We start from the raw sequence: 14,391 nt of genomic DNA, 5'->3' as shown, positions 1-14,391 counted from the left end.
ATTGGGATGAAATTCTTCCCTGTGAGGGTGCTGACACACTGGCACAGGCTGCCCAGAGAAGCTGTGGCTGCCCCATCCCTGTAAGTGTCCAAGGCCAGGTTGGACAGGGCTTGGAGCAATCTGGGCTAGTGGAAGGTGTCCCTGCCCATAGAACAAGATGATCTTTAGGGTCCCTTCCAACCCAAACCATTCTGTGATTCTACTGCTTATTTCATGTTCATGATTTCATGGTTAAGGACAGCTTAGCCAGACAGGTTTTACCAGTTAACACAATTCCAGTAACAGAACTAAGCTCAGCTGTCTAAGACCTTTAACAGGTATTTCTGGCTTTTCAGTCAGGCCCGTAAAGCTAATAATTAAATGCCTTCCCTGTGTGTTGTCTTGGGTCAGTGGTGCTGTCAGGGCCTGATTCAGCATTACAGCACTCACCTCCTTCACCAGGAGTGTTTGGCTGCCCAGTGCTGGGAAGCAGAGGAGGGAAAGGAGCAGCATTTTCCATTTCAGCTGATGTCTGTAGCAGAAATTTTGCTTTAAACACTTACCCCTCCTTTCCCTGCTAGGCAATCATTCAGTCTGCCTCTCTCTAAGAGAGCAGAAGACTAGTGCAATCCACCCTGCTAGAAGGTGAGTGAACTGTCCAGCAGAGACATGAACTCTCCTGGGCATCCACATCTCTCAGTGCCCCTTGCAAATGATTTTACCTTCCAGTTTGTTGTGGTTTGCTGGTTGTTACTGCTGGCTTAGGTGATTCATAGCTGGTCCGGTTTGGCAACCCTTGTGGGCCGTTTAAAAATTGCACTGGGGGGTGTGTAGGAACCACAGATGCATTCCCCTCAGCCAGTCTAAAATAGCGTATATGCTACTCACCCTCCAAACTGGCCTTGCTGTGAACTAATCCATATATTTCAGGCTCTTAACCTGCTCCCAGCAGTTTTCTGTCCTATTCTCAGTGCACATCTGCGAAGGAGGCCTGAATTCACTTCTCCCTTCATTCCACAGCTCCAGCAAACAGCTTTCCTTGGATTTAGTGCCTGACCTGCAGCACTTTCACCTCACACATGTCCTTCTAGAAGATAAACAATACTACTGGGGAAAAAAAATGCCCTGTGCCAAATGTTTAAAAATAATGATTTATTAACAAGTGCTCTACAAACTGGTTTGAGAATGGGGGATGCATTTACTACAGAGGCAGAATAATCAGAAACACGGCAGTTCCCTGAAACTGGGAACTGTCCGTGGCCAGGGGTGGCCCTGGGCTCCACACCCACATCTGCACCCCAAGACTGAAGCTGCAACAAGAGCTCCTGTTGGGGATAGGGAGGTTTATACCAAGAATTTCATTCATGCTTATGTGGAAGGGACTATGGAGGGGGAGGAGCAGGTGAAATAACAAGGACATCAGCATCATGTTGGACCCAGAATACTCAGGATCTGAGCTGTAGCTACTGGATATGTAAGGGAGCCATCCGTGAGGTGAGCTTTCCCCTACTGCTTTAGACCTGACCTGTATCAAGTTTTATTTCCAGAGTTCTCCCAAAGGTTTATTCTGAACCTCCTCCATGGTTTTCTCTGCAATGGACTTGATTTCTCTGTGCAAGTCTTCTATGCTCTGTGAAGCATCCACTGTCTGTTTCCAAAAGAAAAAAAAACAAAAACAAAACAAACAACAACACAAAACAAGACAGATACAGAAACATGTTACTGGACACCAGCAAATGAGTTGCTGTTAAAATCTGCTCCCCCTCATTACTCAATACTGTTACTGTTCCTGAGAGGTGAAATGAGCTAATTATACCTCCTGTGCACTGTTTCTGGAGTGGAACTGGGAAAAATATATTTAGGAATAGACATTTAAGTACATGTAGGGCTGGATGAAGGGAAACAGAAGAAACTGCTGTTGCATGTTGTTTGCTGACACTCTTTGGAGTGTGTTAGATACAGAAAGGCAGGTAAGCTGGGATTCATCCGAGGTGCTCTAAGAGCTGACCAGGATGTCCTGCAACAGGGAAATGCCCTCTGCCACTGCCCACAGTGCCCTTGGTTGGTCCCCATCGTGTCCCCCTGACCAGGAGCAGGAAGGAGGAGCACAGGGATATGATGGGCACAATTTGGGAGCTCTGATGAGAGATACCCACCCCGGTCCATAACCGGCCCATTAGGGTTATTTCCTTACCTTCCAGTTTAGGGTCTTGTCTTCCATCAGACAATAGAAAGACTGCAGAACTTTCTCTTGGAAGGAGCTGGACTCATAACGTTCATGTCCATAGTTCCCTCGTTCTGCTGCTTCTTCTGGGCTTAACTGAAGAAACAGGATCAGGTCTGGCTTTGGAAGGCCCACGTCAGGCTGTTTGCACCAGTCCAGGCAGAAGTTCTGTCCCAAGCAAAGACAACCAAGTTTGAGGTGAAAGAAACACAAGAAGTGACAATATCCCAGCTTACCATGTGGGAATTCAATCCTGGTAATTTGGGGGGGAGCAGATTTAGCTGTGCACCCCTTGTGCTCACTTAAGTTGGACAGAGCTAAAGCTTTTAATGCCCTGAAAGCAGGGACAGGCCAAAAGGCACAAGTGAGATGAGAGAAAAAAGTAAAGAGGAGCCCCTCATCTCCCCCGTTTCCTAGGAGACTAATTTCTGAGCAATCAACCAGAGAGCCAGTTCTTTTGTGTCTCTTAAGTGCTCACTCAAGATACCTGCACGCAGTGGGCAGAGGGAAGGGAAAAAAATTCCTGCCTAGTTTCCAAGAACCAGCTAAACCATGACATTATGCACCCCTACAAGTGGGACTGTGAGAACTTCAGGCTAAATGAAGAAAGTCAGTTTTACTCTGAAGGTGAGCAAAGAGGAGCCCAGAAAGGAGTGGATCTACATCCCTGGAGAGACTCAAACCTTGGCTGGATGTGGGCCCAAGTAAGCCCTGCTGGAGGCTGGGCTTCATGACTTCCACAAGTGCTTTCCAACATATGTGGTTCTGTTATTCTTTGCAAATTTATGGGCTAGCAGCCAGAGCAAGCACGAAGAGTCTTAAATAAACTCCCAGAATCATTCTCCAGAGTCAAACAGGTCAGCTTCCAGTAGTCTGTCCAGGTTTACAGAAAGTGAGTTTCTCTGTTCTAAGGGAGGGCAGACCTGGGCAAACACACCATGTGAACACCTGAGCTGAAACTTCCAGCCCTCATTTGCAATCCTCATTTCCCAGAAGAACAATGGCCACTGGGCCACTCACACCAATGGCATCTACCTGGAGCTGCTCCCCCAAAGAGAGAGGGGCAGGGGCTGCTGCAGGACTCACTCACCCCTTTGGCACTCGTGAAGGCCACTCCAGAGAAGGCATATCTGTCAACCACGATCGTGATCCCCTGGTGTAGCTTCTCTTTCATCAGCGGCCTGAAATCACAGGGGAAATAAAATAATGAAGTTAGTTACACTCCTTTGTAGTGACAGAAATGAAAGGCGTTCATCTGAAAAAACCAAGTATGTCAGTATTAACAGAGATCACTGGCAGGGTCAGCTGTGATGTGGACAAAGAACTGTTTGTACTCTCTGACAGGCATTAACCAAATATCCTCTCAGGACACCCAAATTCAGCGTGCCAAGGGCTAGGCACTGCTCTAGGCAGCTACAGGGCTTACAGGCAAGATACAACTGAAGTGTAGACATGAATGACCCTCTTTAGGTGGTGCAGTAGATTTGTGATATGCTCTGCCCCCTTTATTCACTATAACAGTTATTATTAGAGCTCACTCATCTGCCTTACTCTCTCACAGTTTTCTTGGCACAAAAGCTTTTCTGTAAAATTGAGAACGTTTTGCAAATACAGGTTTCCAGGTGAAAACAACAGCCAACACCCATTTCCCCACTTCCAAACACGAAACCTTGGGGGCTAAAGCAAGGACAGCCAGTCCTGGCCGAACACAGCCTTTGGCTTGAGGGGAAATTTGGAGGCAATTCCTTAACCACTGTCACTCACAGGGACTGCCTGGCAAAGCAAGGCCTCTTCAGGGAAAAGAGTCAATTCACAGTCTAGGCCAGTTCAGTCTCAGCTCCCCAGTTTTTTAATCCAGTATGGCACAGGGGCTGGAAATATGGCAGCAATGATTCCAAAAAAAACACACTGTAGGACCGGATCTAAGATTACAAGGCCAGGGTTAGATAGCACAGGGAGTAGAAATTCTTCCCTGTGAGAAAAGTGCAGCTCTGGCACAGGTTGCCCAGAGCAGCCATGGCTGCTCCATCCCTGCAAGTGTCCAAGGCCAGGTTGGACAGGACTTGGAGCAATCTGGGATAGTGGAAGGTGTCCCTGCCCTTGGCAGGGGATGGAACTGGATGGGATTTAAGGTCTCTTCCAACCTAAGCCATTCTGGGATTCTATGATTAAATCCAAAGCTGGAAGAGTCCTTGAGACATCACTTCTAGCCTGTTTCCCTGGCTGAACAGGATCCCAGTCCTGTACTTTCTGTACCCCCTGCAAGCTCAAACCCCGGGGGGATTCAACACCACCCATCTTCCTTTTACAACTGAACAAACTTCCCCCTTACACGTGTTCCCAGCGGTTGGCAGAAAAGAGCAGGTGAATAGTGTGGTCCTCCAGGTCCTTCTCCCTCACCAGGTAGGAGCTGATCAGCTGCCCAATCTCCGTCGTTCTGTCTGTGGGAAAGAGGGGGAGAAGGAGCAAAGGCTGCCCTGAGCTTCTCTTCCCAGAGGGGTGTCCATCTGTCCTGGAAGTCTGTAACAGCTGGGAAGAGGTCGGTCCATCCAGGGTGGGGGTCTGTCACGGGTTGGGGGAGGTTGGTCTGTCTGGGGTGGGGGGTGTTTGTTGGTCACGGGTCAGAGACCAGTCCATATGGCGATGGGGATCTACCTGCCTGTCACAGACTGGGAGGAGGTCAATCTGCCACGGGTGGGAAGAGCTCAGTCCAAGCAGGGATAGGAGGATCTGCCTGTCCCAGACAGAAGGTGAGGGTCGGTCTGCCCGAGCACGGCGGGGGGGGGAGGGGGGTCCATCTGTCGTGAGCAGAGGGTGGTCAGCCCGTCCGGGGATGGGAACATTTGCGTGTCCCAGACTGGAAGGCGGTCAGTCGATCTACCTGAGTGTGAGGGTCCATCTCTCACGGGTGGGGGGTGGCGGTCGGTCCATCCGGCGTGGGAGGGAGGAGGGTCTATCTGCCACCAGAGCCCCCTGCCACCACCCCCCAGTGCCAGTGTTAACACCGAGCGCCCGGTGTCCCCCCCGGACCCCCACCCCGCCGTATCCGGGAAGCGGATGAGGCGGGCCCTGTGCCCCCCGGCCCCGCCGTGCCCGCTGAGCTCGGGCCCTGTGCCCCCCGGGCCCCGTGCCCCCGTACCCGGGAAGCGGATGAGGTCTGCCCTGTGCCCCTCAGCCCGCAGCCCCTGCACGAGGCGCCGTCCCTGCGTGCTCTTCCCGGCCCTGTCCACGCCCTCCAGCGCGATGAGAGCCCCGCGCCGCGCCGCCATCGCCGCGCGCGCGCCGCGCCGCCACGCCCCCCGCCGCCCCGCGCCGGCCAATCCGCGGCCGCGACCGCCCCCTCATGAATATGCATGAGGCGCGGCGCGGGCGGCCAATGGGCGGCGGGCGGGCCGCGCATACGGGATGAGGCCGCGGGCCTGGTCATGCGGGGCCGGCGCGCGGCGGGGAGCGGCGCGCAGGCCGCAAGATGGCGACCGCCATGTACCTGGAGCACTACCTGGACAGTGAGCGCGGGGCGCGGGCGGCGGGGCTGGGGGGGACGACGGCGGGGCCGGGGCAGGGGCCAGGGCGGGGGCGGCGCGGGTGGAGTTGGGGCGGGGGTGGCGGCAGCGCGGGAATTAGAACTGCGCCACGGGTGGCGCGGAGGGGGGCGGGGCCGCCGCCAGGCGTCATCAGCCGGCGCCGCGGCGGGTGCGTCATCGACGCGCGTCGGAGAGCGGTGCCGTGAGGGGATGGCGGCCGTGGGGGTTCGCCGGGCGGGGAACCCGCTTCCCTCACACACCCACACACAGCGGGCAGGGCTCCGCTCACACCCCTCTCACACACACACAACAGTCAGGGCTTCGCTCACACCCCCCATACACACCCCCCCCACTCACACAGCGGGCAGGGCTCCGCTCGCCCTTCCACACACACACACGGCGGGCAGGGGGTCGCAGGCCGCTGGTGCCGGGCCGGTGCCGGCCTGCGAAGGCCCGTGGGCTGGTGCACAAGCTCCGCTGAGGCGAACAACCCGCTCACGGTGCGTAACTTGCAGAATGGTTTGGGTTGGGAGGGACCTTAAAGCACCTCCCGTTCCAACCTCCTGCCACGGGTAGGGACACCTTGCACTAGACTAGGTCGATCCGAGGATTTATTGGTGTTTTTACTTGCAGGTATTGAAAACCTGCCGTGCGAGCTACAGAGAAACTTCCAGCTGATGCGGGAGCTGGACCAGAGAACAGAAGGTGTGTTCAGGTATTTTGGCAAGTGAATGCACAGAGAGCCTCACCTGAAGGATGGGGAGAGCCCAGGGGAGACTGGACTTTAGAGGATGTGTCTCCCCTTATTACTTTTCCTTTTCTTGTCCCAAGGGCTTTGCAGTGTGTGTTTCTTCTCTGTGAGGGCTGCAGCTCCCAGGGCTTGGTTTTGTGTTCAACCCTGGAGTTTTACTTCGTAGCTGTGTGATCACTGTACCTGATGACCCCTTGGAGAGCCTTCCTTGCACACATTTCCATATCTACCAAGTCCTGGGTTATTTTGTGCCTGGCAGGACTCTTCCCATTTATCTTTTAGAAGTTTTTTGTTCATATTTGGCTGCATAGTGAAGACTTCCAGTTTGAACCGTTTGAACAGTAAGTAACTGCGCAGCAAACAGAATGTTCTGCGTGTGGGAAGAGAGGGTGAAGCTTGTGAACCCGTGGGTCCAGTTTCTGATCTTAACTGTGAATTAACCCTTGAATTAGCTGCACAAAAAAACAGAATCACACCACAAGTGTTGAAGAGCGAATACCTTTAACTTAGTTTTTCTTATTGTTCTTAAAAAGGAAAATACATTAAGTAATGGAGGGGGAGTCTAAAACTCAGGAAGGGTCTCCTAAATACCATAAAGAAGTAGAAGAGCAAAAACACCTGCTTTGGAAGACAGCTCTCCTGTTTGCCTTTCAGATAAGAAAGCAGAGATCGACAGCCTGGCAGCAGAGTACATCGAATCAGTGAAGAACATGTTGCCTGAGGAGCGAGTGGAGCACCTGAAGAAGATCCAGAGTGCCTACAGCAAGTGCAAGGAGTACAGTGATGACAAAGTGCAGCTGGCCATGCAGACCTACGAGATGGTGAGGCTCTGGAAAAACGGGCACACTCTGGAGTGGTGCACGTGGAGGCACTTCCACAGCGTCAGCTTCCCCCAACGTATCTGTTTTGTTGCTTAAAAACCTTACTGAAACAAATGATTGGTTCTCAAGCTTACTTTCCTCGTTGCTGCCATCCCCAAAAAGCCTCCTCCTGTGTCACTGGGGCTTGTGCCAAGAAAGCTTCTCTTGTGCTGAAGAATTAATGAGTTTCTCTCTCTTGGAGGTTGCTCTGTCAGTAGTACCTGTCTGCTGTGTGATAATGCCAGAGAATTTTCCCCACTCCCTCCTCCGCAGCAGCTCCTCTGTCACCTGATAATTTACTTGGGGCTGATCTCAGTTGCAAGCAAGGTTTCTTAAGTCAACTGCAGTACTTTATTGTGGAGGAATGAAGGAAATCTGCTCCACTGCCTTGGTTTATTGGACATTGAAATTTCCTCGATGAACCTTGTGGGAAAACCTTGTTTCTTAAGATGCAACTTTCCACTTTTCTATTGTTCTGCTCTTATTCCTGTGTCCTTGCAGCTGCCCCTTGATAATTCTTACCTCTGTGATTTTTACCCCCTGGATGAAAATTGAGTGAGGGGAATCCTGACTGTACCAAGTGTGGATTGTCCAGCCTGTGGAGATGCTTTGGGTTGTGCTGCATCTACAGATGTTTTCTTGCCATCAAACACTGCAGAGAAGGAAGTTGTCACAGGAATATCAGCATCCTAGATAACTGGCCAAGCAACTTGATGACAAAGTGTTGCAGTGGCACAATTTGGGGGTGGTGGTTTAAAATACCTTTTCTACATCCCTGTTGTGTAAGTCACGTTGTTGCAGCCAGGATAGTACAAGGTACTTTAGTTAATGTGCATTGATTTGATATTGGGGATAGTCAGCTTCTGCTTGTGTTTATTACTACATTCCTTTAGTTAGCATGACAATGTAGTACCAGGAGAAAAAAATGAACTCGGTGCATTTCAAGGGCAATATTTGAAGTTTGAAAACTGTAGGGACAAACAAGTTATTTTTAGTATCTCTCATCATGTTTTGTTCTGCAAACGATTAGCCTGAGTTCCATTAACTCTCCTTTTTGTCACCTCCCTTTCTCTTTGCCCTGGAGGGATTGGGTCCTCCTGCATTTTGCCTCCTTTTTCTCCGCCTTTGTCCGCTCCGCGTGTGCTGTTTCCCTTTTCCCAGCCGGTACCCCTTTCCCGCCTTGTCCTGTGCTCCCACGCTCTTTTGGTGCCGGTAACAGCCAAGTTTTAGCCCTTCCTGTTTTCGTGTGGGGCTCTTTTTGGTGTTTTTCTTTGTAGCTGAGTTTGTGGTTTCCTCTGGGTGCAGGTGGATAAGCACATCCGCCGGCTGGACGCGGACCTGGCGCGGTTTGAGGCCGATCTCAAAGACAAACTGGAAGGCAGCGACTTCGAACCCCCCGGATCTCGGAGCCTGAAAAGTGGGTGAATTTTTATTTATGCAATTGGGAGCCTTTTCCAGCACTGCAGGAAGGCTGAGATGTAAAATAGGCTCTTATTTCTGGAGGAGGGAAAGAAGTGCAGCATAGTATCTCTGCTTGCCTTTAATGCTCTTAAAGTTTACACTGGGCAATAGATGAGGAGAAATGTAGTGCTGGGATCAAACTTGCTGTTTCACAGATCATCCTGAGGTTGTAAGGAGGGAGATGGCCAAGGGGCAGCTGACTGCCAGTCCTGCACTGATGTGTGTAACAGTGTGAGTTTCAGGCTTGATCTGTTACTAAGTAAGTTCTAAGCTCTTTTTGAAGGGAGATTTGTGTATTTTTCTCCTTCTACCAGAACTTGAATACTAATCAAGCTGAAAAAAAGCAGGAAAAATCAGGAGTAAAAGGAAGATACCAGTTTTTGTAGTGTAGACTGAAATCTTGTGTGATTACACTGACATCTGAGCATGGATAACAGCAGCACAGCACAGCTTTATGCCTCTCAACTATGAAATAAGGGGTAAGAGCAGGGAGGTGGAGATAAAAGTTACTTTAGTTATTGAGTAACCTATTGACTGTTCAAAAATGCCCTGAGATTTAAAAAAAATACTGCCAGTCTAATCAAATGTGATGCTGTTTATGTCTTATGCTAACACACTGCAGTGCTTTAACTGCCAAAAGAGTTTGGGGCTCAGTTGTACTTGCTAATTTGGTTTATTTGTGGCACAGAAATGAATTTCAGAGTCAGCCTATTCAATTACAGATGAAATAAGGATTGTTCAATTACAGATGAAATAAGGAATTCAAGACAATAAGTGCATCAAAAGAACAACACCTGGGGATGTTTCTGCCACTCAAAGAGGCTGAAAAGATGGGGTTGTATTTTCCTTTCTAGAGGGACGAAGCCAGAAAGACAAAAGAAGCTCTCGTGGCCGAGGCAGGAGAACATCTGAAGAAGATACACCAAAGAAAAAGAAGCTCAAAGGAGGGTAAGGCAGAGCAAGGCACAGCTCTGGCAACTTGGTCTTGACACTTCATGAATTTTCCATGAGCTCGTGTTACCCTATTTATGACTCGTGTCCGGATGGTTAGAGTGTTCTGGTCTTACTCCATTTCATTACTGTCCTGCTTGGGACAAGCCAGCTTTGTTAATTAACTCCTTGGTTGGCATGTGGAAGCTCAGCATGCTTGGAACACTTTGACTGGACGGACAAGATCAGCCTCTCTGTTGCTGTTGGCAAGCTGGAAGAAAATAGCTTTGATTTTTGTCACACAGCTATTTTTAACAGTGGCTTGTCTGGGTGGTAAAAAGAAACACTTGTCCATCAGGACAGAAAGTGATGTTGTCAATACAACATTCTAGAAATCTTGGAGAATTTTGGGGGTTGTTTTCAAAAAATCATGTCCTAAATAACCTTAAATAGTCTGATTGAGTTTTGGGAAGCAAGGAGGAAGGCATATCCCCTCTCTGTGGTGTGATTTATATGAAAGGGGCTTTGTTTATTCTGATATTTTCAGTTGGTAAAATGGTGGGGCAGAAAACTAAAAATAGTTTCTGTGGAGTGCTTCTGACATGTCAACACATTCCTGTCAGAGCAAGAGGGTTCACTCATACAATGAGAAAAAAATGTGTATTAAAACAAATTGGGGAAAAAAACCCAAACAGGTTATTCTGCCCACAAGAAGGAGGGATCTGTATAATAATTTTGTTACTTTAGTCACGGCATCACAGAGTCATTCTCTTAATCCTTTATAGTCATACTGTGTTTGATCAAACCTACCTTATGATTTTAATAATTGGATAATATGTGGTGATGTAATCCAAACTTTAAAGTAGGGTCAGTGTGTTTTAGGGAAGATAATTGTAAAATACTAGTTTTCCTGAGTGGGACTTAGATCTTTGAACCCCAGAATGGTTTGGGTTGCGGGTCCTTAAAGACGATCTTGTTCCAACCCCCTACCATGGGCAGGGACACCTTCCACTAGCCCAGGTTGCTCCAAGCCCCGTCCAGCCTGTCCTTGGACACTTCCAGGGATGGGGCAGCCACAGCTTCTCTGGGCAATCTGGTCCAGGGCCCTATCACGCTCAGAAGGAAGAATTTCTTCCCCAAATCCCATCTAACCCTGCCCTCCGGCAGTGGGAAACCATTCCCTCTTGTCCTGTCACTCCAGGCCCTTGTAAGATGGTGTTTCCTGCAGCTGGGAATGTTTTGTCCTCACCCTTTCCTTACCCACAGGTCTGAGTTCGCTGATACCATCCTGTCAGTGCATCCCTCGGATGTCCTGGACATGCCAGTGGATCCCAACGAACCCACGTACTGCCTGTGTCACCAGGTGTCCTATGGGGAGATGATTGGCTGTGACAACCCAGATGTAAGCACTGGAGATAAGGTTTATTTTTGGATGTTTGCAGTATCCCAACCCTGTGCAGTCTGAGGAGGGGGGTCCTTGCTCTGTTAGATCATACCAAATGACAGGAATGTTTGTGAATCACTAAGCATCAATCTGGGTTTTTCCTTTCTGTTTTGCAGTGCCCCATCGAGTGGTTCCACTTTGCCTGTGTGGACCTGACCACCAAACCAAAAGGGAAATGGTGAGTGTGACAGCACACAGCTTTGGGACTTTTCATCAGGCTGCAGTTTGCCCCAGCAAGAATTAAAATGGCAACGAGAATTAAAACCCCATTGTGACCCTTCCTGACAGAGGAGCTTTGCTGTTCTTGTCAGAGGATTTGCATCCTCTGTGATTGGGAATTGTGTTTGAGAGTAGAAGGTAGAAGGGGAACCTTCTTAGTAAAATCCATTTCCAGGGGAGTGTTGGGTTCTGGTGGGAGCAAAACTGCCTGTCAAACAGAGCAGATTTTGACCTGAAGTTTGTGTAATGTGTACAGGTTACAGCTGAGGTTTGCTGTATTGTCACTAGTTGTGGCTCTGCTTAAAATTGAGAGACATTTTTTTTATTTTTTTATTTTTTTTCACTTCTGGAGGCAGATTTTGAAGACTTCTCAGGGTTTTAATTAAGTATGTGATCTTCTTGGGAAGAATCGTGGACCTGTTTTGTACTTAGTTTTATCTAATGGACTGCTTTAATTTAAGTGACAGTGTGCCTGTCAGAAACAGTCTTAAGTGTTCACAAGTAATAAAAGCAGTTCTTGAGCTCTGTGCTGTTGATTTCAGGAGCTGATTATTGTCTCTTTCCCTGCAGGTTCTGCCCTCGTTGTGTTCAGGAAAGAAAGAAAAAGAAGTAAAGAGTAGAGGGGAAAGCACTGCCGAGGCAAGAAGAATTTAATATATTCCTTCATTCACGTTGCAATATGATTATTTTTTGTTAATCTGCCCTCCATCTTTTTTCTGGTATGGTATTTAATTATCCAGTGGCCAGTTGTAATTCCTGTTCTTTCATAAGAAAATTACTTTGGGAGGGAGTCCCAAATCCCTTTGCCACAGAGATTTTATTTATGTTACTCTTGCACAGTAGTATTTAGAGAGGGTGTTGCCTTTCCTGGCTGTTTCCATTTCCCTGAAGATCCTTTAAGTACCTCACTGTGAAGATGAAACCTACAGTATTCTTGGAGAGAGAGAGAGAGAAGGTTGGATTTATTCACAAAATAAGATGAAGGCCTAAATTGTCAGCTGTGATTGCCTGTGTGGGTAAATCAGGAAATCAGGTTTTAGGGAGAGGCTCCACGAGGACACTGTGTGTGTTCCCATGATGGTGTGGCTCTGCTATTGGAGAAGAGCACTCAGGAATGTTCTAGTTTTTTATTGGGCCACATTTGCATGTTCTTGACTTCTTTAAGCTGCCTTTCAGATGATGAATGTGATTCCTTTTGTTGACGCAGTGTCAGTGGCTACAGCAGAAGGGAGAGAGGAAATCAGGAGTGGGAAAGCAAAAGTCTTTGTTTTCTTTCTTCCTCTGAGTTACAGTGGATGCAGAAGTTGAGGGAGGACCAGAGATAGGTCTTGTCTTTATATCTGTCTCCTGCATCATGAGGTTTACCTGCCTACAATGAAAGATGTAGTGAGGAAGGATTGTTCTGCTGGTGGAGGGGGAAAGAAAAGCCCCTCAGCTCCCGAAGTTTGCTGGCCACAGTCCCTGAGGGGTGTTGGTAGCAGCTCTGGGCAGGGCTGTGAGCTGCTTTCCTTAACAGTGTGCAGGAGATCTTGGAGACTGCTGCAAAGGCATGAAGAAACCTTCCAGATAAGCTTTTCTTCTGCTGAATAAGCAGTATAGGAGATTAAAAACACTTCTCAGATTCTGGCACCTGTTTTCAAAAGAAAAAAGGCTTTTCCTGTTTTACTGAGCCTCTTAACTATGTTTTGCAATGAAGAAAAGTAGAACACAGTCCCTGCCACTCCTCCTCTCCTCTGTGAGGCTTTGAGCCTGCTGCTGACATAGAGGAAAACTCTCAATCCTGAGACAGCTTTTCTGTGAACATTTGGTTTTACTGTGTCTCCTCTGAGGAAAAAAAATGCCTGTCTCTAGGGTCCTGTGATTTAAAATAAGTGTGATGTTGCACGTGGCTTCCCCAGGTTACATCACGGAGAGATGAAGCTTTCCTAGTCCTGTTTATGAGGTGATGCACATTTGTCATTGCTGCCATGGAACAGCACCTGGAAAGCAGGCAGAGGAATTAAAAACTGAGTGCTGGAGGGAAGGAGGAGGGGCAGCACAGTCACACAAACCTGAACTTGGAGGTACAGCCAGCCCTTGTTTTCTTTCTGCCTCTTTACGAGGGCAAATCTGTGATATCTTATGAGCCAGCCTGTAATCCAGTCACCAGTGGGTGGAAGCTGCAGCTGCTGCATTGGATTCAGCCAGAGCGTTGCTGTGTCCTGATGACCTGTGTTGATGGTGTTTCAGGTTTTATTTTCCCGTTCCATCCAATGGTATTTATCCAGAGCTTTTTTTAGCTTTTTTTTCCTAAGGCTTTGTTGGTAGTGGCATCACCATAGCATTTGATTTGAAACAGTCTCAAAATTCCACTCTGGAGGTCTTGCTGGAAGCATGCCCTGAGGGAAGACAGCAGCTCTGGGTGAGCCAGCGTGGAGCTGACCTCCCTCAGCTCCAAAATTTGTGGTCAGGTAGGGCACCAAAACACACTTTTAGAAAGTAGCTTTGGGGGCTTGGAAGAGCGTTTTCCACTTTAACCAGCAATGCAAAAAAAAAAAGGAAAACAAGCTCTAGAAGGTAGAGCCCTGGAAAGGAAGGATGATTGGCTAGGAGTGATGCGAGGTACAACATTCTCCTCTTCTTTGCAACGTCTCTGATGTGTAAAGCATCTGAGTTCTGATACCAGCAATAAATTCTCCCACCGGGAGCACACAGTGCAGGGCTTGGATGGGCTCAGGAGCATCTCCTGCCCTCTTTACACCTGGTTGTTGAGACTTTTTTTAACAACCCTTTGTAGACAGAAATACCAGTAGCCTTCGCTTTTGCTTACTAAAGGATTTAAATCTGACTCTTGAATGTACAGCATTAAATGTTTCTTGGAGGAAGGGTGACCCCTGAAGGGAACGTCCCGCTAAAGATTGCCCACCCCGGGGGCCCCAGCTTTACCACAGCTCACCCAAACCGCGGAGGCCGAAACTTCAACCCCAAAATCCTACTTTTATAACAGAATTAACACCCAC

The 14,391-nt window shown here is 48.7% G+C and overlaps 2 protein-coding genes across 3 annotated transcripts; one reads left to right on the top strand and one right to left on the bottom strand.

The window, feature by feature from the left end:
* Positions 1–1,116: 1,116 nt before the first annotated feature.
* Positions 1,117–5,472, bottom strand: DTYMK (deoxythymidylate kinase). Its single transcript, XM_027906148.1, has 5 exons — positions 5,343–5,472; positions 4,536–4,644; positions 3,294–3,384; positions 2,174–2,371; positions 1,117–1,627 (listed from the first exon to the last, which is right to left on the bottom strand). Exons 1-5 carry the CDS (start codon positions 5,470–5,472, stop codon positions 1,517–1,519), a joined length of 639 nt encoding a protein of 212 aa, XP_027761949.1. The 3' UTR covers positions 1,117–1,516.
* A 113-nt stretch (positions 5,473–5,585) lies between these two features.
* ING5 (inhibitor of growth family member 5) lies at positions 5,586–13,029 on the top strand. 2 transcript variants are annotated; one of them, XM_027906144.1, is made up of 8 exons: positions 5,586–5,709; positions 6,361–6,432; positions 7,133–7,299; positions 8,644–8,755; positions 9,654–9,747; positions 10,996–11,131; positions 11,290–11,351; positions 11,963–13,029. In XM_027906144.1, the coding sequence occupies exons 1-8, from the start codon at positions 5,673–5,675 to the stop codon at positions 12,003–12,005; spliced, it is 723 nt and encodes a 240-aa protein (XP_027761945.1). In that variant the 5' UTR covers positions 5,586–5,672; the 3' UTR covers positions 12,006–13,029. The 2 variants fall into 2 exon arrangements, with proteins under 2 accessions (XP_027761945.1, XP_027761947.1); XM_027906146.1 differs by lacking the exon at positions 5,586–5,709 and adding an exon at positions 6,209–6,227.
* Positions 13,030–14,391: the final 1,362 nt, after the last annotated feature.

The sequence above is a fragment of the Empidonax traillii genome, unplaced genomic scaffold (genome assembly GCF_003031625.1).
Source record: "Empidonax traillii isolate 1590-97213 ecotype Southwest subspecies unplaced genomic scaffold, ASM303162v1 scaffold1250:size145484, whole genome shotgun sequence".
NCBI classification, from domain to species: Eukaryota; Metazoa; Chordata; class Aves; order Passeriformes; family Tyrannidae; genus Empidonax; species Empidonax traillii.
This window is presented reverse-complemented; position numbering and strand designations above follow the sequence as displayed.